Source organism: Sus scrofa, chromosome 12 (assembly GCF_054392235.1).
Source record: "Sus scrofa isolate SSC_HxYL_T2T_F1_AM1 chromosome 12, Sscrofa_HxYL_maternal_Yorkshire_Landrace_v2.0, whole genome shotgun sequence".
Lineage (NCBI taxonomy): Eukaryota > Metazoa > Chordata > Mammalia > Artiodactyla > Suidae > Sus > Sus scrofa.
In genome coordinates this window covers 27319782-27346762 of record NC_139394.1, presented here as the reverse complement: position 1 = coordinate 27346762, position 26981 = coordinate 27319782, and the positions used below count along the sequence as shown (strand labels likewise).

The window sequence follows — 26981 nt, the reverse complement described above, 5'->3', positions numbered from 1 at the left end:
CTTGGATCCTATGTTGCTGTGGCAGTGGCATAGGCTGGCAACTGCAGCTCCTCTTCGACCCCTAACCTGGGAACTTCCATATGCCTCAGGTGTGGCCCTAAAAAAAAGACCAATAATAATAATAATGAACAGTAGCTCTGTTTTCATCCCCTTCTTGCTCATTAGGAATGGATTTTTTTTTTTAAAGTTTCCTTTCTCTAACACACCTTCTAAAACCTAGAAAAAGTACATCTTAGTCCCAAATCTTTCCCCTCCACTGGGCCATCACACTTTTGACCCTTTGTGTGGAGACTTTTAGCTGACAGTTTGATGAGTTAATTATATTAACAGGTCTTTCCCATTTTTTTCTTTTTCTTTTTTTTTTTTTTTTTTTTTTTTTTTTTTTTGGTCTTCTATAACTTCAGATACTGTGGCAGGTCTGAATGGCCCTATCCTGGTGTCGACATACTTGTTTACAGAGTGCATGGATCATTGATGAGTGAAGATGATGATACCCAAACATGGCTCTCTGCGTTTAGAATCTTTACCACCTATATTTTCTAAAATCAGGTGTATTGTGAAACTTCCTTTGAATAGTCTTAACCTATGTTCGATGGTAACTGTAAGGCTTCCAGGCAAAATGCCTCCTGAAAGATTAGGACAGTCTTTATTTACTCTGATCACCTTCTTAGCTTTTGAGGTGAAACTAAAGTTGCCCCGAGTTTAAAATATTTTTCTAATGTGTACTGGTGTTAATTTCATTCTTGTATAGAATGTCTTAGGTATCCATGTTTTCATTGACTTAATCCAACAAATCTTCAAGACCAATTATTTTAAAATAAGTCAGTTTCACATACAGAGGAAGTACAGATGAGCCTTGAACAGCACGAGGGGCAGTCGGTGGGGAGCCGGGGTGGTTAGGAGGGGTGCCCACACTCCACTCAGCCCCAAATCCACATATAACTCATAGTGAGCCCTCCATACCTGCAGTTCCAAATTTAGGATTCAACTAACTTCTGATCGTGTAGTATTGTAGTATTTGATATTGAAAAAAATCCACATGTAAGTATCAACCCACCATTCAAAGCCCATGCTGTTCAAGGGTCAACTCTACCTTTCTCTGCACATACTTCAGCTATTGAAATAAAATGCTGGTTGGAGACCTTCCTACACAAACAGAAAATAACATAGGCATGGTGCATCAAATACATATCCTTGCTTGACTAGAATACATTTGTCAGAAGCAGGATAACAATACTCGAGTGCAAGTTTAGATAAGAAGAGCCTTATTAGAAGACAAAGATGTGAAATTACCATTGCTTAATAAAACCCATTATATTGCTTAGTATGCCAACCAGCTGATGCTTAATCAGTTTGGCCCAGGAGGTCACTTTATTTTTTTATTTTTTTTTATTTTTAGTCTTTTCGCCTTTTCTAGGGCTGTTCCCATGGCATATGGAGGTTCCCAGGCTAGAGGTCCAATCGGAGCTGTAGCCGACAGCCTACGCCACAGCCATAGCAATGCAGGTTCCGAGCCATGTCTGCGACCTACACCACAGCTCACGGCAACGCCGGATCCTTAACCCACTGAGCAAGGCCAGGGATCAAACCCGCAACCTCAGGGTTCCTAGTCGGATTCGTTAACCACTGAGCCACGACAGGAACTCCAGGAGGTCACTTTAGATCAGAGTTCTTCAAGGGTTTTTGTTGTTGTTGTTGTTACATTAGGAAGATACCTTCATGTTTAAAGGACCTAGGATCAGGATTATGTACATACAAGTGGTACAACGCTTGGGTCGAAACCCTCTTTTAAAATGTTTTAAATCATTTAGTAAACAAATATATATCACTTACTATGTGCCGTTCACAGTTCTAACCCAGTTTACGGAAGGCGGGCAGAGACACAGCTTAATATTGCATAGCCAGTAATTGGCCGACTGGGGATTCAAACTCAGCCTAGTTCCAGAGTTCGTGCTCTTAAGCTCTATGTTTTGTTCCCTCCAACTGGTTGCTATTGTAATTTGAAATCAGAGGAATAAGACCATTTTTGATGTATTGTAGCCACATGATTGTAGAATCTCTCTACAGAGTGTTAATGAGAAGGAGCTAGTGGAAGGCTCTCAGCCATGCTCCAAAGTCATGATGATGTTTGGAGAGAGATGCTTTATATTTCCAGGAGCCATAAACTATAACCACAGGCTATCTGGAGATGTCAGAAATCATTAAATTGTATCAATGCTCTAATTCATTTGTGTCCATTACTTCTCTCATTTTGGAACCACTGGATGAGTCCTTCAGATTGAGAAAGGGCTGTAGATTCAGTGTGTTTCTAGGAGTTCTCTGGTGGCTTAGTGGTTAAGGACTTGGCATTGTCACTGCTGTGGCTGGAGTTCAATCCCTGACCTGGGAACTTACGCATGCTGCAGGCAGGCATGGCAAAAAAAAAAAAAAAAAAAAAAAAAAAATGCGTTCCTTGTACCTATGATTTAAGTTACTTGGAAAACTCTCTTAAGATGCACCTTTGCAATACATGATTTCTGTATATATGGATATTGTGATAGTCTTTTTGCTTTTATTTTAGGGAATATTAAGAAAACCAAATGACCTCACCTCAAACTGATTCTGAAAGCCTTTGTTGAAAAATATCCATATATTTTGGCTTAGAACAAGAAGTAGTCACATTTTAGAAGCATAAGCTATTATGAATGAACTTATATTCCCTTTATTATTGCTACTAGTTTTGAACATGTTTAAACTGCACAGTAAACCAAAACCCATTTTAAAAATAGCTCAGAATTTCTATAGTTTCCATATGAATTAAATCTTGTTATACTACGTGCCTACTATTTTGATTTGGGGTTAGTTAGAATTTGATTGGACCAAATACTGCTGAAGCGTTAGATGGGCTTTTGGAGGTTTAGATTGGGCTAGAAGTCTTGTCAGTGATGGAATTTGACTTGTAAATAAATAGTTAACCTCTACCAACCTTTTCTCAATATTTGAATTTTAAGGTTTGTATTTTTTTTTTTTTTTTTTTTTTTTTTTGTCATTTCTTGGGCCACTCTTGTGGCACATGGGAGGTCGAATCGGGGCCACAGCCGCCTGCCTACGCCAGAGCCACAGCAACTCAGGGATCTGAGCCGCATCTGCAACCTACACCACAGCTCACGGCAACGCCGGATCCCTAACCCACTGAGCAAGGCCAGGGATTGAACCTACAACCTCATGGTTCCTAGTCGGATTTGTTAACCACTGAGCCACGACGGGAACTCCAAGGTTTGTGTTTTAGAAGACATGCTTTATACATGTAGTCTGTAAGTGGAGTTTTGAGATCATCTTACATTTAGGCAAAACTTAGAGGCGGAAAAAACATTGGGAAGCAGCTCATGTCTGGAGGCTATTGGAAATTATGGGTCTAATTCCTTCCTCAAGCATATTAAGTCATTTGACTCGGATGGCTCAGTTTCTTCATCTGCTAAGCAGGTACAGTGATATCAATACACTTTTCTGAGGCGCTATGAGGAACTCATCACCTTGCTATGAGGAACTGCAATGTGATTTTAGGAGCTCACAGTATTTATAAGCCGTAAAGTCCAGAATTTTACCCATGTTTGTTGCCCTTTGAAATAAAAAAAGACCAGAACTGTCTTTTTATTATATTCAAGATTTTGTCGTCCAGGCTATTATTTGCATCAAGGAGAAGTAAATAAAAATTCTACCGAAATACCCTCAGAGCTATTCTATTCATGTTTCAGTAATAGCACTGGGTTTGTATTTCTAGTTTTGAGTCTCTGATAGGGAAACCAGTGTTTCAGCATTCTTTTTCATACAATCAGCAAGTTGATTTAAACCCAGAATACAAGTTGGCGTTCCTTTTGGGAGCAGCCCAAACGTTGGCTAAAGTGTCCATGCTGTTGTGAAAAGTATTGAAATGGTTGTTTCCAAACAGTAGGGAATAGGAGTTAAAAGGTAGTTCTGGTGACAGGTATGTCGTGTAGAGAATGGTGCTAATTTTATTTCAGTGCAGGTAGAAAAGAAGAGGAGGTTTGCTCTACAGAAGGGAAAAACATTGAGGACTTGGAAGGAAAAACACATTCCTCGTCTGGCACTACGAGCACTTTGCTTCACTGATAAAATATGACCAGTGTGCAGAACAGAGAACAGGTGTAAAATATTTTTAGACAAACCTTGGCTTATACTGTAGGTCACATCCCTTCTGTCTATACCCTCAAGTGTTTCAAAAATAATTGTGGAAAAACTACATTTACAAAATAAGTTAGACATTGCTTTTATGGTTTTTTGTTTTTGGTTTTTTTTTTTTTTTTTTTTTTTTTTTTTGTACCAAATGTTAAATTCAAACATAAACTTCCTTCCCAGCCATCAGGTTGTAGCTCTTTTGGAACACTGGTTCTCTGTCTCTCTCTATTTTTTTTTTCTTTTTTTCTTTTTAGGGCCGCACTTGCGGCATATGGAGGTTCCCAGGCTACAGCTGCTGGCCTACACCACAGGCATGCAGGATCCTTAACCCACTTAGCAAGGCCAGGGATCGAACCCGCAACCTCGTGGTTCCTAGTCGGATTCGTTTCCGCTGCGCCACAATGGAAACTCCTGAAACACTGGTTCTGCGTGTGCCCTTTGACAGCTCTTGAGTCTCCTTTTCTCTCCCCTCCTTAGTGCTGTTGAGAGAATTGGGAGAATGTGGCACCATAGCCTTTTTTGCAGCATAAAAGCTGGGTCGTGATATTCCTCCAAACTAGATTCTGGTTCAAAACAATTTCATACTTCCTTTAGGCTAGAAAGAAATAGGACAAGCATAGACATGGCATCCGTCTAGCTTGGTTTCTAGCAGATGGGTATAAACTGATGACTTCCGGAAGCTGAGAGATGGGTATAAACTGATGACTTCTGGAAGCTTCTATGAGTATGGTTTAAGAAATGGAATCATAGGGCCCTACAGACGCCCATTGCAGTCCAGGGTCCCAATGCCCTGTGACACGGGTTCTGTAGTTATAGGCACAGTTCCTTTCTATGTTCTGAGCTGAATGCAGGTACTCATTTCAGATGGCTTTTCTTTGCCATGCCTCCATCATCCATTCCATCAATTCATTTCTAGGAAGGATGAGGTTGGATTTTGATTTGTTTTGTAGTGAGCATGTCTGATTTTTTTTTTTAACTCTGATTATCCAGATCTGCCCACTGATCTCAGAGCTCTGTTTTCCAAAACAAAAACAAAAAAAGCAAAAAACACTCCTTGTTTTGTAAACTATCTGCTGTTCATTCTAAAGTTCTAGAGAGTCCTTGTGACTTACTTTCTGCTAACTCTATTTCCAGGAAGCACGACGGGGACCTCTAAACCATTTCAATCCCATTTAGCTGCAATCCCTGAGCAGTCTTTCTAGAAACTAAGGTGTCACCAGAGGCCCTTTAACTAAAGACTTTGAGAACAATCCAGTTTTCACACGGTTGTAAAGGGGTTTGCCTGGCAATTTTTCATCATCTGAGTCTTACAATAAATTGGAAAATAGATTGAAAGAAAGGAAGAAAAAAATTTTTTTGGAAAATCTGGAGGAAGGTGTTTTGGAAGGAGACTCTTATTATCTGAGCCACAAAATTTCAAAGAACTTTTCAGGTTCTGTATGAAAGGAATAGGAGTTCCTGCTGTGGTGCAGTGGGTTAAGGATCTGGTGCTGTCTCTGCAGCAGCTTGGGTTTCTGCTGTGGCTCGGGTTCGATCCCTGCCCTGGGAACTTCCGCATGCTGTGAGCACAGCCAAAAAAATAAAAATAAAAGGAATACAGAGATGGAGGTAAGACCTAATCAATCGTCCCAGGAAGCTCTGCCGGAGGAGGAGAATCTGGTAGCTGGGAGAAAGGAGGTTAGGATGTGTCTTCTCTAACTGCCCGTCCTTCAGGTGTGGGAAAGTGGAGGTGAAAAGGGGGGAGCCACTGTGTGTGGCGCTGTGGGACTCATCCTGAAGATCAGTTTCCCTGGATGGAGGCTTGACAGAAGTTTCGGAGACCCAGGACAAGTCCCCTAGTCCAGGCACACTACACTTTGCTGATGGTTACAAGTTTCCTTCCAGATTTGAAAGAAGGTAAGTAGCTGCACCAGTGCCTGGCTACCTCTTTTTTTTTTTTTTTTTTTTTTTTTTTGTCTTTTTGCCATTTCTTGGACCGCTCCCGCGGCATGTGGAGGTTCCCAGGCTAGGGGTCGCATCGGGGTGGTAGCCCCTGGCCTATGCCAGAGCCACGGCAACGCAGGATCCGAGCCACATCTGCGACCTACACCACAGCTCACGACAATGCCAGATCCTTAACCCACTGAGCAAGGCCAGGGATCGAACCTGCAACCTCATGGTTCCTAGTCGGATTCATTAACTACTGTGCCATGACGGGAACTCCCTGGCTACCTCTTTGAATGATGATGATTTCATTACCAAAAGTCTTATCGGAGTTCCCATTGTGGCTCAGCAGGTTAAGAACCCGACTAGTATCCATGAAGATGTGGGTTCCATCCCTGGCCTCACTCTGTGGGTGAAAGGATCCAGCATTGCTGCAAGCTGTGGCGTTGCTGTGACTATGGCCTAGGCTGGCAGCTGCAGCTCCGATTCAGCTCCTAGCCTGGGAATGTCCATATGCCACAGGAAAAAAGGAAAAAAACAAAAAAACACTTGTACATTTTAACCTGCTTAAATTGCGTAAGGAGCCTCTGAAGGTTATGCTATTTCCCTCATTTCCAGAGGGAAGCAGAGTTGGTGACAGAGCTACTGCCAGTAGAGCCAGGATTTGAACCGTGGGGTCTTGTTTCCAAAGTCCATGATCCTTGGAGCTCCCGTCGTGGCCCAGTGGTTAACGAATCTGACTAGGAACCATGAGGTTGCGGGTTCGATCCCTGGCCTCGCTCAGTGGGTTAAGGATCTGAGCTGTGGTGTAGGTCGCAGATGTGGCTCGGATCCCGTGTTGCTGTGGCTCTGGCATAGGCCAGGGGCTACAGCTCCGATTCGACCCTTAGCCTGGGAACCTCCATATGCTGCGAGAACGGCCCAAGAAATGGCAAAAACAAAAACAAAGTCCATGATCCTTAAAGATCACCTGCACTTCTGCTTTGCCTGGTCTCCATAGGAAGGCTTTATGGAAGAAGCACACCCGATTACAAAGAAGACACTATTTAAACTGTGCCATTTCCCTCCCCGCATACCTGGCCTGGCCCTGTAAGTGGTCCTTTGCTCAACGACCCCAAACGTATGCTAATATCAGCCTCAGCCAGCTCAGTTAGGAAAGGGAGATCTGCTGTGGACACATAGGGGGGACAAGGTTCTACGAATTCGTGGGTCATGGACTAGTTTTTTGTTTGTTTGTTTTGGCCATGCCCACGGCATACAGAAGTTCCTGACCCCAGGGATGGAAGCCACTCCACAGCAGTGACAACACTAGATCCTTAATGTTAGGCCACAAAGAAACTCTAAGTCATGGGCTAGGTTTTTAATTTTTTTTTTTTTTTTTTTTTTTTTTTTTTGCCTTTTTAGGGCCATAGCCTGGCATCTGGATGTTCCCAGGCTAGGGGTCGAATCAGAGCTGCAGCAGCTGACCTACGCCACAGCCACAGCAATGCCAGATCTGAGCTGCATCCAGGACCTACATCGTAGCTGATGGCAATGCCGGATCCTTAACCCAATGAGCAAGGTCAGGCACTGAGCCCACATCCTCATGGATATTAGTCGGGTTCTTAACCTGCTGAGCCACAACGGGAACTCCACTGCTATCTAGGTGCTCAGATTCTCCAAGAAGTAACTTGAATCACTTCATGTACCAAAAGGCTTTGGTCCTGGGTTTTACCAGTCCTTAGATAGCAAAAGAGTTAGGCTCATTTGAGTTGCTGCTCTGGCAGCATATTCCATGCAGGTCCCTAAATTGTCTTAAACAAAGTGAGGTAGCATTTAAAACAGCCGTGTTCCGAGTTCCCGGTCGTGGCGTGGAAACGAATCCAACTAGTAACCATGAGGCTGTGGGTTCGATCCTTGGCCGTGCTCAGTATGTTAAGGATCTGGCATTGCCATGAGCTGTGGTGTATGTAGGTCACAGACATGGCTTGGATCTGGTGTTGCTGTGGCTGTGGTGTAAGCCCGCCCCTTAAGCTCCGATGTGACCCCTAGCCTGGGAACCTCCATGTGCCACAGGTGCGACCCTAAAAAACATAAATAAAAACTAAAAAAATGAAACAGTCATGTTCACCCACTCAACACATTGACTGAGTATCTAGTAGGTTAGGAACTGGTGATGACACTTCTAAAGTTTAGGACCTTTCCAAGCGCTTGGAAATGACAACACACACACCCAAATAATCATACAGGGGAGAACGGGAAGGTAGGAAGAGAAAAGGGAGAGGTCGTGTCTGTCTGAGGGGTTCCAGACTGGGGAGGGGTTATCAAGTTACGAAGAATGCGTCACCTGGGGAAGCGTGGCCTCTCTCAAATTCCCAGTCCCAGGGGAGGAAAAACTTGGTACTGATTCTTTTTCTTTTTTCTTTTATTTTTTTTTTTTTGCCTTTTGTACGGCCGCTCCCGTGGCATATGGAGGTTCCCAGGCTAGGAGTCGAATCGGAGTTGTAGCCACCGGCCTACACCAGAGCCACAGCAACACAGGATCTGAGCCACGTCTGCGACCCACACCACAGCTCACGGCAACGCCAGATCCTTAACCCACTGAGCAAGGCCAGGAATAGAACCCACAACCTCATGGTTCCTAGTCAGATTCATTAACCACTGCGCCACGACAGGAACTCCTGGTTCTTTTTCTTCATCTGACCCATCCACAGTGGGAGAACTTGTGCTAACTCTTGGGGCGGAAGGCAGAGGAAATCGGAACTAGAAGCCCATCCCTCCTAGGACAAGCTGCCTTTGACTCCGGCCTTTGTCATTTTTCCCATTGTGCCGAGTTTTGAACGGAACTATTGAGACAGAGAGGTGGTTTAGAATGTCTTCTTTTGTGAGACCCAGGGGTGAGATGGGCAGGGCAGGTAAGAAGCCCCAGGAAGAAGGCGTGGTGTTGGGGAGGGGAGGTTCAGGAGGGGCAGCCCAGCCCGAATGCCTATCCTAGCTCCTGGTTAATGCTTCTCTTCAAAGCCTCCTCAGGCTAGAAGCTCCCTCTAGGGGTCATCTCCTTTGTGTTCCTACCTTGAGAGACAAAACGTCTTTTTGTTTTTGCAATTATCAGGGTTCCTAGGAGGTAGTACCCCTCTGGAAGCTGGTGTTGTGGGATGTGGAATGGTGTCGCTGGGATTCACTGCTCTGACCGACACCTCCAGCTCAATCCCCCCCCACTGTCCCCATCGCCACATTCTACTCTTGGCCAAAGTACCTGGGCTTTTCGGCTTTTTTCTTTCTTTTTAGGGCCGCAGTCACAGCATATGAAAGTTCCCAGGCTAGGGGTCGAATTGGAGCTGCAGCTGCCAGCCTACACCACAGCCACAACAACACCAGATCCAAACCCACATCCTCATGGATACTAGTCAGGTTCTTAACTCACTGAGCCACAACGGGAACTCCCCAGTTTGGCTTTTTGGAAGCTTTATAACATCTTCCAGTTTGAGCATAAATCAAAGAAAGAGGGAGTTCCCGTCGTGGCTCAGCGGTTAACGAATCTGACTTGCATCCATGAGAATGCAGGTTTGATCCCTGGCCTTGCTCAGTGGGTTAAGATCTGGCATTGCCGTGAGCTGTGGTGTAGGTCGCAGACGTGGTTTGGATCCCGTGTTGCTGTGGCTGTGGTGTAGGCCAGTGGCTACAGCTCCAATTCGACCCCTAGCCTGGGAATCTCCATATGCCACAAGTGCGGCCCTAAAAAGACAAAAAAAAAAAAAGGTGGGGGATTGGCAGGGAAGCTTCGTAATATCTAAGCAAGAAACTAACAGCCACAAATAACTTTCCCCCTGAGTCACGTTCCCTCAGCAATGCCCTTCCCCAGTCTCCCCGGGGTTTCCTTTGTGGCCAAGCACCCTGTCATCCACTGAAAATACTGGCCAAGCCTCTTCATGTGACCCAGGACTGCCCAGAAAGCATCACTGCTCTGTATGAAATATGAATCTTACTTCGGAACAGAAAACACTGGTGTCTGATCCAGGTCTCACCCCAACTTTACAGTAGGGATAGAGGTTGAGACCCCACAATCTTCCCTCCAGGCTCCTCGGTAACTGCTAAGAGCTAAGTAAGAACATCCTACAGGAGTGTAGGGGCTTCACTGAGCCTCCAAATAAAATTACTCCTAATAATCCTGTACAAGAAAAGAGTATGGGAGTTCCCATCCTGGCTCAGTGGTAACACACCTGACTAGTATCCATGAGGATGCGGGTTTGATCCCTGGCCTCGCTGAGTGGGCTAAGGATCTGGCATGGCCATGCGTTGTGGGGTAGGTGGCAGAAACAGCTCGGATTCCACGTGGCTGTGGCTGTGGCTTAGGACAGCAGCTGCAGCCCCAATTTGACCCCAAGCCTGGGAACCTCCATAAGCCACCAGTGTGGCCCTAAGACGTGTATGGACCTTGGGGTCAGACTTGAATTGAATCCCAATTCAATTGACTCACCCTGGAGTAGCTGTCTTCTATGAAGCCTCAGATTTCTTATCTGAGAAATCCCACTTGTCCTGTTTAGTTTGGGACTGTGTAAGATACAGAAAGTGTTAAGCGCAGTCCTCTTCCCCACGTGCGATAACTTGAATTCTGCCTGTTCTCGTCTTTGTCTGTGCCTATGGCTTCGTCTCAAGGGCATGTGATCAGCCTCCTTAGGGGAGGTCAGCTGACCTTTTTTTTTCGGCCGTGCCCACAGGGTATGGAAGTTCCCTGGTCAGGGATTGAATCCAAGCCACAGCTGCGGAAACAACAGATCCTTAACCCGCTTTGACACGGTGGGAACTCCTCAGCTGGCCTTAAACATGCCTATTCATGAGAAATCTACTCAGTGAAACTTCTTGGTGGATTACCAAAAGAGAGAAAACCGTACTTCACGATTCTTTTTTTATTTTTATTTTTTTGCTTTTCGGGGCCACACCTGCAGCATATGGAATTTCCCAGGCTAGGGGTTGATTGGAGCGGCAGCTGCAGCAAAGCCAGATCCTTAACCTATTGTGTGAGATCAGAGATAGAACCTGCATACTCATGGATAGTAGTTGGGTTCTTAACCCGCTGAGCCACAGTGGGAACTCCCCATACTCCCCTATTCTTTTTTTTTTTTTTTTTTTGGTCTTTTTGCCACTTCTTGGGCTGCTCCTGCCACATATGGAGGTTCCCAGGCGAGGGGTCAAATTGGAGCTGTGGCCACCGGCCTACACCAGAGCCACAGCAACACAGGATCCGAGCTGCGTCTGCAAACCTACACCACAGCTCACAGCAACGCCGGATCCTTAACCCACTGAGCAAGGCCAGGGATCGAACCCACAACCTCATGGTTCCTAGTCGGATTCGTTAACCACTGTGCCACGACGGGAACTCCTCCCCTATTCTTGATTGGGGTTAAATGCATGGGCTTTGGAGCCACGTAGATCAACCTAAGCTTGGTTTCCTGCTTGGCCAGGGGCCTTGGGTCAATGATTTGATCTCTCTGAGCCTCAGTTTCATCATCTCTGAAATGGAGAGAGTATTAACCGGAGGCGAATGATATACACACCACGAGGTTGGAAATATTTAACAGTATATGTTGAGCACACGTCAGGTGCTGTCAGCTATTAGTGATGGAAATTATTAACCCTGCCATCGGGGTATCGAGTTGGTAGAGTACCCCTCTTTCATGAGGCTTGCCATCTGTGTGAGTCTGGCTGAAGCTGCATTCCGCTCATCCGTGAATACCAGCTTTTCCTCTTGTTAGGGTCACAGGGCGAAATTGGTAGTCATGATGATTGAGAGGGTTGCTTTGCGTCTGAGTTATTGGTCCCACCAAGATCCCGAGGCGGCTTCCCCTTTTGTTCTGGTGTCCTTTTTGGTGCCTTGAGATCGGGAGCGGTCCTGGAAATAAGGGGCCAGTTAGAACTCAGCTCCATGCTTGGAGATATTCGAGTCAAGATTGGTGGAGAGATGCTCTTTGGGCCTCCACAGAGGTCCCAGAGGTGCCCCATCCCTCCCTCATCGCTGCATGTCTCTGCTTGCTTCTAACCACACTCCCCAGAGTGTGTGGCTCTCTCTCTCTCCCTCCCTCTCCCTCTCCTCCTTCCTCTCTGGCTACCCTTTTCCTGGACTCTTCATTTGTCAGCAAAGGAGACTGAATCTGTTCTTACCTGCTGTCCAAGGGCAGCTGCGGGGGGAGGGGCCTGTTTTCATCACCTTGTTCTTTCTGGCCACAGTCAGGAATAGGCAACAGCCATCATCCCCCAGCACCGGGAGCAACCAGGCCCAGGGCTGACTCTTACTGGAGAGAGACCCTGGGTACCATACTGTTCCATTTTATAGATGAAGATACTGAGGCACAAGAGGTTCACTTACCCAAAGTCGCAGAGCCAGTGTTGGAGCCTAGAGAGATTAACTCTGGGACCCCTGCTCTTCCCTGATTCTGGCCTTTTCTTGGAGGCCCCCACCCTGTATACCAAGGACATTTAGGGATCCCAAGGCCAAAAATATCTGGTGTTTGTTTTTAAAGACTTATACAATTCAACTCAAACAGCAATGACTCTAACAAATGAGTTAATTCTTAGACCTTTAATCTGAAGAGCTAGTACAGAACAGGCCCATTGGTAGAAGTCCTGTCACAGTTGTTGTGGGCACTGGGCTATGTCATGAGAAGACTTAGCCTATAGTCCCCATGCTCTCCTATCAGCAACCCCTCTCCAGCGTATGTAGCTAAAGGTTTGGTAAACCCATCCTTCCCTGAAAGCCATGACTCTTAGGGCTTGGTATGTATATACTCATTTGCATACCTCTTTAGGAACCCTGGGACATTAAGAAAGACCATCAGGAACATGCAAGGCGGGAGTTCCCGTCATGGCTCAGCAGAAATGCATTCGACTAGTATCTATGAGGATGTGGGTTCCATCCCTGGTCTTGTTCAGTGGGTTAAAAATCCAGCGTTTCCTGTGAGCTGTGGTGTAGGTTGCAGATGTGGCTCAGATCCCATGTTGCTATGGCTGTGGCGTAGGCTGGCAGCTGTAGCTCCAATTCGACCCCGGGCCTGGGAAACTCCATATGCCTCGAGTGGAGGGGAAAAAAAGAAAATTGCAAGACTTACAGAAGCCTTCTGGGAGAAAAGATGAGGGGATTTTGAGGTCAACCTCAGCACCTCAGGATCAGAGTCCAGAGTCAGTGGAATAATTCCAAAACCCCTTCTAGCAAGAGGACCCAGAAGACCAAGACCAGCCTAACCAAGCAGGAATCCCTGGAGTCCTGGGCAGGGCAGGAACTTAGAGTCAGGGGACCCCACCTCTACCCCAAGATCTCTGCTGGAGAAAACAGGAATTACAGGTTATCCTTTGTAACGGGCTATCCAGGAGGATTTTCTGTGATGATAGAAAATCCTCCTGGATAGAAATATTCTATGTCTGCTTTTCCAATATGGTAGCATAAACCACATGAAATGTGGCACTTGGACAATAGCTAGTGGGACTGAGGAACTGGATTTAAAATCATATGAATTCAATACTAACTCTTGGAGGGTGAAGTTTTATAAGCTTTCTGTATGGCATTGGCACTCCTGGAGGTCAGGGACCAGTTGGAAGTGGTGGTTATTTGCTGGTCCTCGGCCTTGAGCTGAAATAGTTAAAATACACATGTCACCCTGGGAAGAGTATGGGCACTGAAGTCAGACAGACCTGGGTTTGAATCCCGGCTCCTCCATTTGTTAGCCTTATGACCTTGGGCAAATTTCCTTTCAATGTTTAATTTATGATTCAGCATCTGTAAAACAGGCAATACCCATGAGGGCATCTCTTCCTCCATAAGGCCTGTTGGGCTTTGCTTCATCAGCCATTCATTCATTCCACACTTTTTTTTTTTTGGTCTTTTTAGGGCTGCACTCACAGCCTATGGAGGTTTCCAGGCTACGGGTCGAATTGGAGCTGTAGCTGTGGGCCTACACCACAGCAACGCCAGATCCGAGCTGCATCTGCAGCCTACACCACAGCTCATGGCAACGCCGGATCCTTAACCCACTGAGCAAGGCCAGGGATTGAACCCACGTCCTCCTGGATGCTAGTCTGATTCGTTTCCGCTGAGCCACGACAGGAACTCCGACACCTATTTATTGACCACCTCCTATGGTCAGGACTTGGCTGGGACAAAGCCCTCCTGAATATAAGTAGCCTAGGGTGGGATCTGCCAAGTGGTGAAACGGTAAAAGATGTGGCTGAGAGAGGGTGGAGAGGGTTAAACTGCACAGCGAATGCAAAGTCCCCGATTGGAGCCCTTAGCACACTTAGGTCTACCTTCCCTTCTGGCACGGAGCTCCTCTCCTGCTGAGGCTCCTGTCTCCACTTCCTGGCTGCCACACCGAAAGGAGACAAAAGAGTCACCATCCGGAGTTCCCATCGTGGCACAGTGGTTAGCGAATCTGACTAGGAACCATGAGGTTGTGGGTTCAATCCCTTGCCTTGCTCAGTGGGTTAAGGATCCGGCGTTGCCGAGAGCTGTGGTGTAGGTTGCAGACGCGGCTCGGATCTCACGTTGCTGTAGCTCTGGCGTAGGCCGGCGGCTACAGCTCTGATTAGACCCCTAGCCTGGGAATCTCCATATGCCCTAGAAATAGCAAAAAGACAAAAAAAAAAAAAAAAAAAGTCACCATCCATGGACAGAACTGGGTGTGTCCCTCACACCAGGACTGAAAATCCATGACGTGGACCCATTCTAGCAGCATCCTGCCGACTTGAAAAGGGCAGAAAACACCCAAGGACCCTGCCTCACCCCAACAGATGTGCCGGGAAGTGGTCCTGCCTCTGGAGAGTCCAGTCCAGGAAGCACTGGCGACAAGGCCTGCTCTCCCCTCCTCTGAGTGGGGCTGGGGGTGGCTGCAGACCTGGATGCCAGAAAGTTCCAAGTCCTGGGATAAGGTGGGGTGCGGACACAGAGACTCCAACCCAACCTGAAATAGAAGTGCTGAGGGGCTCAGGAGCCAGAAAGGCGGGACAGAGAGGGTGGTGGGCTGTCCACCTGCCTGCCCTGCCCACTCCCTCGGGGCAATGCCAGCTGGATGGTTCTTCTTCCTCCTGACACAGCTTGAGTGAGGCGTGTCACTTGACCTCAGGGCACATTCCGGAATGAGGCCACAGCCAAGAATAGGACCCAGGAACCCTGCCCTGCATCCTGCCCCTATTAATCACACACTCTCAGAGCAGGAGAGAGATGGCGACTGAGTCCGTGGGGTAGGGGGCAGTAGCCAATATTAGGCGGTGGATCTGGGGAAAAGGAAGGAAGGCCCCCAGGAGCCCCTCCACAGCCACGTGTCGTCCAGGGTACCACATGCGTAGCCCTTGTTCCCAGGGATTCGTCCAGCGAGTCCCTCTGGAGCTCTGGGCCCACCGACCTCCTAAGCAGTGACTCTGGCTGGGGACACGTGCAAGTGCTGAGGGAGACAAAGCCTTGGAGAAGAGGGTTTGTGCCGCCCGAGGACCGTGGAAGCTCCCCAAGGAGCTGAGTCTTGAAGGATGAGTAGGCTCAGGAATCTAGGCCATGACTGCTTATGTGTGTGATAGAAATGGGCCATGCAAGAGCCTAAGCGTGCTGGGGAGGGGTGCGCGTGGCTGACGGGAGCCAGGCTCTCTTGGAAATATTTGGGGTCCCAGTAGGATTCCACACTGCCCAGAGCCCAGAGCCGTGGGGGGGACATGCTGGGAGAAATGGCATAGCAGGAGCATGGACAGCCTTGAAGTCAGATGACCAATGTTCACATCTTGGCTCTGGCACTTAGCGGTGGGTGGGGTGATCTTGGGCGAGTTTTCTGATCCCCTCTAGTCCCGGTTTTCCCACCCACAAGATAGCATTCTGTCTCCCACAGTGGTGATGGAGATGACAAGAGACGACCCCCAGTGCCTGTCCCGTCGCCAGTGCCCACTTGGTGTTGATGGTCCCGCAGGGGCAGTTGAATTCAGGGCATTCTCCTCGGCCTGAAAACATGGCCATGTGGCTGCGTGTTTATCCTCCCCCTTCCCTCATCAGCTTCCGCCCCTGGTCCCTGCTCTCTGGCCCCGCTGTCCAGGGGGTGACATCAGACTATGGAGCAGCTGGCCAGACAATGGAGCAGAGTGTCCTAGGAGGCTGGAGGTGTTGGGGGAGGCAGAGGGTGGAAAAAGCCAAGCTGTCCTGCCCCCAGAGGCCTCGGGGCTGGTGCGGAGACAGCAGGCACCAGAACAGGCCTCTGAAGTGACAGACAGAGCGATGGGCTGGAAGGGGAGGAGGATGCGGAGGGGGTCAGTAGATACCCACAGAGGAGGACGGAGGGTCCCGTGGAGACAGGAAAGTGGGTGTGTCTGACCATGACGTAAAGGAGGGCTCAATCCTCGACTCCCCCTCCTCCCTCGGGGGCCAAATCTCCCAGACTAGGTGGTATGCCCCCCCCACCCACCCCCCCGCCTCAGGTTACCTGGCAGCCAGGCCCTGGGAGTTCAGTTCATCCTGCACTGAACCCCTCCTGGAAGTCCGTTGCCGTGTAAGTCCTGAGTGACAGACTAGGTGTCAAAGATAGGATGCACATGCCATATAGCAGGTTCATAAGAATAATGGATGCTGGAGTTCCCGTCGTGGCGCAGTGGTTAACGAATCCAACGAGGAACCATGAGATTGCGGGTTCGATCCCTGGCCTTGCTCAGTGCGTTAACGATCCGGCATTGCCGTGAGCTGTGCTGTAGGTTGCAGACGTGGCTCGGATCCCACGTTGCTGTGTCTCTGGTGTAGGCTGGCAGCTACAGCTCTGATTTGACCCCTAGCCTGGGAATCTCCATATGCTGTGGGAATGGCCCAAGAAATGGCAAAAAGACCAAAAAAAAAAAAGAATAATTGATGTATATCGCCCATCCCCAAGTACCTGTATTTTCCAAAGCCCAGATCAGCCTACGTGGGATGGTCAGTTTCAGATGTACTCTGAACAGCAGAAGACAATGTCTGAAGCTGTGAGGTCACCAAGCCTGTGAAATCCATGGCTTGGATGGAAGGGCAAGGGGAGGGCTTTAGGTCCTGGGGGGTGTTCTTACCCAGGGAGCTGCTGAGGGTACAGAGGGGGCCCAAGGGTAGCCCTCTGAGCTCCCCAGGTCTCTGTAAAGTGCTCCATCTTACAGATGAAAAAATTGAGGCTCAGAGAAGTGTGGATGTGTGTCAGAGCCCAGATTCAGCCCTAGATAGGTAGGCTTTCCTACCCTGCTGAGCTGGGGACCGAGGTTGATGGGGACCCGGAGTCTGCGGCTGTGTGTGGGCAGTGAGCTGATGAGAGGGAGCCCAGAGATCAGAGCCCTCAACTTCACACCTACACCAGGTAGCCACGCAGCTCAGCCCCACATCTGTGCAAATAGAAGTCAGGTAGCAGGTGCTGGCATGTGGACACTTGACCATGTAGACTCTTGACCCCTCAGGCTCAAAGGCAATGTGCTACTTATAGGAGCACCTCTGCCTGGAAGCAGGTGCAGCAGAATGTCCCCAAGCCTTTGAGGGAGGGTGAGGAGCCCAGACAGCTCTCCCCAGTTCCTGGACCTGAACAGGGCGGGGCCTGCATTCTTTGTTAAGTTCTGTGCTCTTTCCCGGGATACTTGAGAAGCTCCCAGGCCTCTGGCCCCTCCTCTCTCAGGGAGCAGCTTGTCTTCTCCAACCTGGCCCCTCCTTATTGGAGGGAATTATCTCGAAGGAGAGGCTGGCCAGGCTGCGCCGGGCTGGGCCTGGATTCCTCCTCAGGGCTGTGGCCTGAGAAGACCCAGGAAAGGGGACAGGGGACAGGTGTTCCTCATGCTTAGCCAGCTCCCAGCCTGGGGGACAGACAAGCTGGGGGCACGTCCCAGCAGCAGGCTCCTGAACACATCTCTGGGGAGGGGAGCAGCCAGGAGACCCTGGCACTGAAGGCACTGTTGCCCCAGCCTGGGAACCAAGCTATGTGCTATGAGTACCCAGGGCTTCGGGACCAGGCCTCACACAGAGGTACCCTAGGGAGACACAGCCAGACAACCCTCCCCTGCAGGCTCCTGTCTCCTCCACCTTTGCACTCCTCAACTCCCCGCCAGCGGGGGTGGGGGCTGGGGGGTGGCCCGTCTGGAGTGTGTCCTGGCCAGTTGTGCTGCTCTGATGGGACAGGAGACTGAGATACATGTCAGAACACATGAGCCTCAGCTGGCACCACCCCGCCTCTGTGTTCTTGACTAAGTCTCCCAGCCTCTCTGGCCCGGCCTCTCCTGTGCCTAATCCACAGAGCTGTGCTGAGCACCACATCAAGGAGCCACGGAGCTGTGGGATGGGCTAAATGTCAGCATCACCCAAATATGGTTCCGTTGGCCAGTCTTCCCACTGCAAGGTCACCAAAGCAAATGATACTGTCCAGTCCTCCATTCTGCCCCCCACACACATTAGCCCAAAGGAATCACACAAGAAAGACTGTTGAGACTATGAGCTTTTAATTGGTATCTTCCCCCTACATTTGAGGAAGAAAAGAGAACTCCCACAATGACCTTCTCCAGCTTTGGAGGGGCATGGACAGAATGAAAGGCTAAGGAGGGAATGGGGGTAGACAAAGAGCTGACAGTGGGTTTCCCAAGTCCTTTATCAGGTGGTGGGGCGGCAGGACCTGCACAGGAACTCCAGAAACAGAAATCACCAACAGAGCTGCCACATCCCCTAAGGTTACCCCTCCCCCGGCCGCACCTAAAGCCTCCTTCCTGGTCCCTGCAGTTCCTGAATCTACCACCAGATGGGAGCCTCAAGCAACATTCCTTTTCCTTCCCAAGCCTGCCTGCCTCCCTTCTTCCCTCCTTCCTTATTCCTTCACCACCCCCCTTCCCTGCCTGCTTTTCCTCTTCCGTCGTTCCTCTTCCCACCAAAACAAATCTGGGGGCTCCTCTCTTCTTTATGTCCGAGGAAGCCAAGGGCAGCTGAACGCACACGGTCTGTTAAATAGGACTTTTTGGCAACTGGGAGAGCCAGCCAGCTTCTTTCTGCAGGAGCCCTGGGACCTGGACATTTGTGTTCCGTCACTATGAGCTGGGCAGTGACTTACATCTCTCCGGGGTCTGAGCACCTGGCGCCCAGTAAGTGTTGGATGGAACAGAACCAAATCCATCAATCAACCAATAAAGCAATCGATAAAGCCAAGGAGGAGAAACAAGAGAAACGTGTATTCTGCGGCCTGAGAGACTGCCTGCCGGGCCAGCTTGACCAAAGCACAGGCTGGCCACCCCCCAAAGGCACCTGCCCAGCAGCCTCCACTCAGGGGCCATTGTGCCCTGGCTTGGACCATGCCTCACTGCTTTCTCCATCCCACAACCCTCACCATGAAGTGGTTCCTGCTCATAAAGCTCTGCCGGGGAGGGGGGTGCTGTGAGGAATTTGTCCCATCAGTTCCTGGGCCCTCCTTTTTATCCCCACCTACCCCTTTTGCAAACCAGTTCATCCAACTATTTCTGTGACCACCATGCAGCCGCCATCTTTAGCATCCTGGCTGGGAGCCTGGCTGGGGACAGGGCAGCTGGGAGATGGCCAGCAGAGAGAGACGCTAACAAGGCCAGAGCAGACCGGTCTCAGGAATAACCTGCAGGTGTCTGTTGACCTCTGCTTTGTCCCCCTCCGCTAAAAAAGACACAGACCCCTCTTTATTGAACCAAAGAGTAAGGATCTCAGACCAATGCATTCATGGATCTTCCCCTACTGGCCTAAGACCTAAGACCGTCTAATCTGACCTTGCCCAGTTTGTGGACTGAGGAACTCCGGGGGTGGGAAAATGGACGAGGGTTGGGGAGGGGGGCCGGGAGGGGCGGAGGGCTTCACTGCAAGCCCGGGAACTCCTTGAGGACGTCGCAGGTTTTCTTGTGCATGACCTCACGCAGCTTCCGAACCCGCCGGGTGCTCGACGCTCCCACGAAGCTGTCGGGCCGCAGCATGGCCATGCCGCCATCCACCTCGCCCATGATGATGAGTGGCGTCTCACCCACGGTCACATTGGGGCAGGGGCAGGTCCAGTCCACGTGGAGCAGAGTGACCTCCAGCGGCTCCCGGCCCAGGAACTTGAGGCCCATCTTCTCATCCTTCAGGACCTCGTCCACGGTCACCAGGGCGCGACCCGAGTCAGGCTCCTCCGTCAGCTCGGAGACTCGGCCCAAGATGACGAAGTCACTCCGACAGAAGCTGGTAACGAGCTTCTGCCTTGGCTTGCAGGCCCGGCAGCGCTGGTTCCCCCGGGGGAAGGGGCAGGACTCCTCGCAGGCCTCGCGACTCTCAAAGTTGTTGCCGTTGCCCTCGCAGCCGCCGTAGACAAAGGATTGGCACTGGCCCGTCTGGCTGTTGTAGGCCCAGCGGGGCGCGTAGGCCTTGCAGGGCCCCTGCAGGGCGGGCAGGCTGCACACAGCCAGCGGCCCGCGCATGCAGGCCAGCATGCAGGCCTCGTAGGTCTCAAAGTGGTTGCGGTTGCGGTGGCAGTGGCCGAAGGTGAAGGTCAGGCAGTTGTTGGCCTGGGCGTCGAAGTGCCAGCGGGTCTGCTCCTCGCCGCAGTCCTCGCTGTCGGGGGGCTTCAGGCACTCGGCTGCGGGGAAGGCCGTGCCGTTGAGGCTGCTCTCCGCGGTGGCCGAAGGCTGCCCGCCCCTGACCACTGACAGCGGGAAGTCAGCACGCAGGACACCGGCGGCGTTTCGGGCGGTGCAGGTGTAGATGCCAGCATCCTGGGGCTGGGCGTTATAGATGACCAGCTGGGCGATGTTGGTGACCACCACGTTGCCACGCACGTGGTTGGGCCCCATGACCACGTTCTCCCGATCCTCCAGCTGCTTCTCCCAAGTGATCTCTGGCCGGGGCCGGCCCACCACGTCGCAGAGGAAGCTCACAGTCTCGCCCACGGTGACCGACTGGTGTGCGGGGTGGTTGAGCAGCGCCGGGGCCGCCGTGTCCAGGCCAGGGGTCTCCGGGGAGGCCGTGGTGGGGTGCACAGTGGTCTCGGGGGGCGGGGGGCTGGTGTTGGGCCAGGTGAAGTGATAGCGGCAGGTGACGACGGCCAGGGTGATGCCTTTGGAGCAGGCCTCGGCGTCCATGTAGCAGCGGTTATAGTAGGTGAGGCCGTCGGAGGCGCAGGTAAAGCTGGGCTCCTTCTCGCAGCGGTCTCTGCACTTGCACACGGGCTGGCCATCCCAGATGTCACACTCGGAGCCCTGCTGCAGACACATGAAGTGGTCGCACGTGGCCTCCTTGGGCATGCCCACAGGGCCCTTCTTCCCCTTCACGTCCATGTAGCGGGCTGCCACACAGCTCTTGGTCCCGCACACGTTGGGACAGCACTTCTCATAGGTCTCACACTCCTGGGGAGAGTCGGAGAGAGAGGCCTGAGCGAGGAGGAGAAGGAGGAGGAGAGCGAACAGGCTTCGCCACCCTCCCCCAGGGCCTCTGGGGAAGGGAACTCATCTAGGCTCCCATCCTAGGAGCAGCACAGGCTATTATTATTATTATTATTATTATAGCAATGACTGGCGTTCCCGTTGTGGCGCCTCGGAAACAAATCCGACTGGTATCCATGAGGATGTGGGTTCGATCCCTGGCCTTGCTCACTGGGTGGGGGATCTGGCATTGCCGCGAGCTGTGGTGTAGGTTGCAGATGCGGTTCAGATCCCAGGTTGCTGTGGCTGTGGCGTAGTCCAGCAGCTACAGCTCCTATTTGACCCCTAGCCTGGGAACGTCCATATGCCTTGTGAGCGGCCCTAAAAAGAAAATTTTTTTTAAATGATAAGGATAATAATAATAATGATAACAGCTATGAGTACCTAGTACCTAGTTTGCCAGCCCCCATCTAAGAACATTTACATTTGTGTTCCCATTGTGGCGCAGTGGTTAACGAATCCGACTAGGAACCATGGGGTTGCAGGTTCGATCCCTGGCTTCGCTCAGTGGGTTAAGGATCCGGCATTGCCGAGAGCAGTGGTGTAGGTCACAGACACGGCTTGGATCCCGTGTTGCTGTGGCTCTGGCGTAGGTTGGCAGCTATAGCTCCGATTAGACCCCTAGCCTGGGAACTTCCATATGCTGCAGGAGCGGCCCTAGAAAAGGCAAAAAGACAAAAAAAAAAAAAAAAAAAAAAAAAGGTTAACATCTATCAACTTATCTAATGCTCACTGTGGGCACAACCATCATCCTCACTTCACAGGCGATGATAACTGAAGCACAGAGAGATTAGGCAACTTGCCCAAAGTCACACAGCAATGGTGTGCAAAGAGGCAGGCCACATCCTGTAAGAGGGAAAGTCTTCCTACTACCACGAGGTGAGATGCGAAGGCAGAGCCTAAGAGACCCGATGGTCATGTCCACAGAGCTGGGAGGTGGTGGGAAAGGGCTTCGAGCTCCAGGTGGATGGGATTCTGGAAAGAGGGTTTTACGTCTACATCGTATTGTTACCACGTGAGGTCTAGGCTGAAACAAATGAGCCTGCTTTTTGATCTTTCCCACGGGGGACACCCTAGCCAAAGTGTCACCCACACGCCAAGCAGAAAAGTCGGACCACTGGGACCACTGTTCGAGGCCGTCCACCTACACATCAGGAGCGGCAGCTCGGAGGGCCCAGGTTCATCCAGAGTCTGGAGGAACGCCAGGCCTCGTCACTGTGGCCAGCCCAACGTGTGGGACATGGCATGGGGCAATCGACAGGGGAGAAGTTCCCCTTGTGTGGCACAGGTCAGCGAGGCCGTCAGCCAGAACTCGCCCGGCTCTAATTCCCTCTGATTCTCTGTGGAGCCGCGTAAGGCATTAGTTTAATTCCTGCAAATTAGTAACATGCTCTGGGGCCGACACAAACAAGGATTTCACGTGGTGTTTTTGCTGGGGCGCGGGCAGTGCCCCTAATCCCGAGCCCTGGTTGTGGCTCCGGGAGCTGCTCCCCACCAGGGCTGGCCTCGTGCGGCTCCGACTTTCCCGGACATTCCACATCAGCTAAGGCTGCGTGGAGACCGCCTGCTTGACTTGTTTACTGTTCTCCCCTCTCGGCTCAGAATGGAGACTTTGTTTTGCAGCCCTTGCTTGGCATAGGTTTCTGGGCCACATGGGGACCCTCTGGGACAGGGATGGACCCATCTCAGAGCTGGGGTCTGAGGGAGAGAGGCCCGGGGTGGGTAGGGGCAACAGGATCCTCCAATTCCTTAAGGACTCTGGCGGGGGAGCACCCTCAGGACTCAGAAGTCCACGAAAGGCTGGGTCCTTGGGCACCCGGAAGGGTATTTCTGGGCACAGGAAATCCGGAGGGAATCTTTTGCAGTTTTTGCCGAAGGGCTCAGAACATACCCATAGGCTGTCTAAACCCCCAGCCCACGGAGGCGCTTTCTCCCCAAGACACGCAAAATCAGCCAGAGTCTCGCTGTCCCCAAGCCGCACCTGATTTATGAGACCTGCCCGTGCCAGGGAAACAGGCTCCCCAGCCAGTGTAGCCAGGTAACAGTATGACCTCAGCCAGATGGGAAGGCTCTGCCACCCTCCCCAGTCCTTATCGCCCTTCCCTGCGGTGCCCCCATTGCTCCCTGCCAGTGAGAAGCCTGAGGACTGTCCCCTGGGCACTCAGTGTGAGGGAGAGGCCACTCTCTCCAGGGGAAGCCCTCATCCCGTAGGACGCATGCGTTTGGCAGAGGGAACACTGGGGTCTCTCACGTTCCCTGGTGATGCCCAGTACAGCCAGAGCCCCCAGAGCTGCCAGACTGACAGGAAGTACTTCTGCCCAGGCAGGTGCCAGGTAACCCAGGGGAAGTGGCGGGAACAGCCCCTGGGCTCAGGAGCTGGGAGAGCTTGGCTTCAGAACCAGTGCTGCCCTGAGCACTGTAAGAACTCTGATGAGAGCAGAAGGGAGGACAGAGGACTCTGGCAGGTGGAAATTTAGGCCACTTCCCTCCCAGGGACACCCAGAGAGTCTATTCGGATCCACTCATGCCCACCATTCCCATCAGCCTGGTCTGATCTCAGGGTCAGGGTCTGAACCCCCGGGGAGGTGGCCTGGCATCGGATGAAGCCCAAGCTTTGTGGCCAGACAGATACGGGGTCCAGGCACCCCACCCCACCTCCCCCCCTCTCCCCCAGCCATGGAGCCTTGTGCTGCTCACTGCAGCCTCCTGAGTTCCACTCTTACCTGTCGACGGGCAGATGGGTCGTAGCAGTCTGTCTGATGTGCCTGGCACAGAGCTAGCTCAGAGCAGCTCTCAGCAGACCTGAGACCAGGAATCCGAGGATTCTCAGTCACTGAAAAACTCAGACACCACTCCCACCTCATCTTCCGGGCCCCTTCGAAGTTTGACGGGCATCACACCCTATTTATCTCCATGGCCTGGGACCCCGGTTGCTGCACAGACCCGAGTCAACCCCAGCACCCAGCGTTCACTCTCACTCACAAACAAGCCCACTCGGCCCATCTCAGGCTTCCAGATTCGCACTCACCTGGTCTGTCTCACACTCCCGCTTGCAGGTGCTCTGGGCGTCCACCCAGAGGTTGGGGTTCATGTCGTTGGGGCAGATGCCAGCATGAGAATACCGGATGGGTGGCAGTGCCAGGCCTCTCGGGGGTACCCCAAGCAGCAGCAGCAGCAGTGCTGCCACCTGCCCCCAGCAGTGCTGCCACCTGCCCCCAGCGGGGGACTGGCGGCGCCCCGGGGCCCACATGGTGCGGTCTGAGGCAGCCAGAGACCTCCCCTGAGACGAGGCCAGGGCGGGGGGGGCCCCCAGGGCCTTCTGCTCCTCGGGGGCTGCAGACACCTGCCCTGCCCACCCCAGCAGGCCTCCTCGCTGCTGCTGGGGCTGCGGCTGCCTCCACCCAGCCAGCGGAGCCCTCCAGGCTGTGCGGCCTCAGATAAAGGGAGCTCCCTCTCCGGGGGGTGCAGGAAGAGGAGCCGCACAGGGGCCCGAGCCTGGATTTATGTCCTGGGCGCGCCACCCGAGTGGGAGCGAGCTAACCTGACGCCTGTCACAGGCAGGCTGCTGGCTTCTCTGTCCTGTGGCTAATCACAGACTTGTTGCAGAAGAGGAAAAAAAAAGCTGGAAGCAGTTTAGGCGGCGTATCTGGCACGGTGGGACACCTGCTTGTTTTTGACTCCAGGAGGCCTTTAACCCCTTCGGGGGCCAGAAATGGCATGTGCTTTGGGGGGGAGCTGGCTCCGGGACACGCAAGCTCACTGTACGCAGAGGCTTGCTTCCCTTCCCCCCACCTCTCGCGGGCCCCCTCCTCCCCTTGGCCACCTCCGAAGAACACACACTCGCTTGTTACAAGGAGGGACCTGCCGCCGCAGGGTTAGCATCGCCGGCCTGATAGTACATCTGAGAGCAACTGACGTGGAAAAACAACAAGTTCACGGCCATTCCAGGGCGGGCCTGAGCAGCCTGTGCTGTGTAAGCCGACTCCCGCCCCGGCACCAGGTCCCTGGGTGGGGGGCGCGCGGACAGCTCCCTATCTCTCTGTCCCGGCCCGTTTGCGGCTCAAGTTCCAACTTCGATGAATTTTCCCCAAATCATTCCAGAGACACATACCAGATATGCTCCGGCTCCCCCGGCTCCGGGACGTATCACATTCCCGCTCCTCGACTGACACACTTGCAGCTCCAAGAGAATCTACGTGGTCACAGTGGCTCCGGACGGCACTGGGCAGCCGAGCCGCCTCGCTAGTGACCACGAAGGCTGCGCTCAGGGAGTGCCGGTCAGCTCTCAGGGCCCCCACTATACGGAGAAGAAAGTCACCTCTTGGGAGCAGCGGGAGGACTATGCATTGCTGATATTTCCTGGGGTTGTAACATGTGCCAGGCTGTGTGCATCGTCTCAGTTCATCCTCACGACAAATGCTACCTTCATTTTAGATTTGAGGAAAAGACACACAGAGAGGCTAAGCCACTTGCCCCATGTCACACAGCTACACAACCCTACGATTAATGCAGGCACCCCAGCTAGCGGGGCCTTTGCAAAGCACCCCTCCCCAGCCAGCTATCAAAACTGCCATCAAGGCGCAGCCCCAGCTCTGGCCTTTACAGGCCGGATACAAAATTTGGGCAACATCAAGGGCTATATTTGTCAAGGAGCCAGCCAGGTGAAGAGCCAGAAGCTGCCGGGGGGGTGGGGGCGATTTCTCTCCCATGTGGCAGGAAATGGCTCATATCCAAAGTGCCAAGAAAAGTGAGTGGGATGTGGCTTTGTGTTGGTCACTCCATCCCCAGGGGTTGAGGGGTGGTGGGGAGACAGCTCCCTGGAAGAGAGAGGTACCTTTTCAAGGCCAGACGGCAAAGGGCTGGGGGAGCTGCTGTCGTCCAGGAACATAAAATCATTTCACAGACAGGGACACTGAGTGCTGAGCCCAGGCCCACTCTCCGCTTGGGGCTAGACTTCAGCCTCCGGTTGGCCTGTGAAAGGGCAGCGCCCCTCTCTCCAGCCTGCAGCCTTGGCCTCTTCCTCGCAGGCGGTGTGTTGCCTCCTTCCCGCCTGAGCCAATTCCTTCCTGTCGTGTGGGTCCTTCTGCAAGATCTGTCTTTTCTGCTTCTGTCAAAGAGCTAATGAAGGGTGTCAGATCCTAATCCCCTAAATTATTGGAATAAACTTCCCTCCGAGGCCGATCCCAGTAATGAAGCCAGACAGCGGGCGACGCCGGCTGCTTTGAATTCCCTGTAATTTCATAAACCCATGTTCCAGCTGCTCAGAGCCGGGCCTCTGCACAGTGCTAGATGAACGCGGGGTGTGCAGCCTCCTTTGATAGCATAAAGGGAAATGGACAGTGACACATTTCTGAGCAGCACTTAGAAAAATTGTCACAGCCCCATGGCTGGAGGACAAGTATCCGGGGAGAGGAGGTTGATTTCTGGGGAGTCGCTTGGGACCCCTGAGGGGGGAGCGGGGAGGGGCACAGAGCAGGGGGAGGGGGTGGTGG

At 51.8% G+C, this 26981-nt stretch overlaps 2 protein-coding genes and 1 pseudogene across 5 annotated transcripts in view; 1 reads left to right on the top strand and 2 right to left on the bottom strand.

The window, feature by feature from the left end:
- Positions 1-1374: 1374 nt before the first annotated feature.
- Positions 1375-26981, bottom strand: part of LUC7L3 (LUC7 like 3 pre-mRNA splicing factor) — a 113286-nt gene continuing 87679 nt past the window's right edge. Inside the window, exon 10 of the transcript XR_014821229.1 lies at positions 1375-1449. The gene's annotated coding sequence lies outside the window, so the exon portion shown is untranslated. The remainder of the gene's footprint in view (positions 1450-26981) is intronic.
- WFIKKN2 (WAP, follistatin/kazal, immunoglobulin, kunitz and netrin domain containing 2) lies at positions 18515-26935 on the bottom strand. 4 transcript variants are annotated; one of them, XM_084983096.1, is made up of 3 exons: positions 26324-26795; positions 25601-25912; positions 18515-21414 (listed from the first exon to the last, which is right to left on the bottom strand). In XM_084983096.1, the coding sequence occupies exon 3, from the start codon at positions 21343-21345 to the stop codon at positions 19894-19896; it is 1452 nt and encodes a 483-aa protein (XP_084839222.1). In that variant the 5' UTR covers positions 21346-21414; positions 25601-25912; positions 26324-26795; the 3' UTR covers positions 18515-19893. The 4 variants fall into 4 exon arrangements, with proteins under 4 accessions (XP_084839222.1, XP_084839224.1, XP_013836513.3 ...); XM_084983098.1 differs by having other exon boundaries at positions 25601-25786; positions 26324-26752; XM_013981059.3 differs by having other exon boundaries at positions 25601-26935.
- Positions 24752-26639, top strand: LOC146398159 (uncharacterized; annotated as a pseudogene).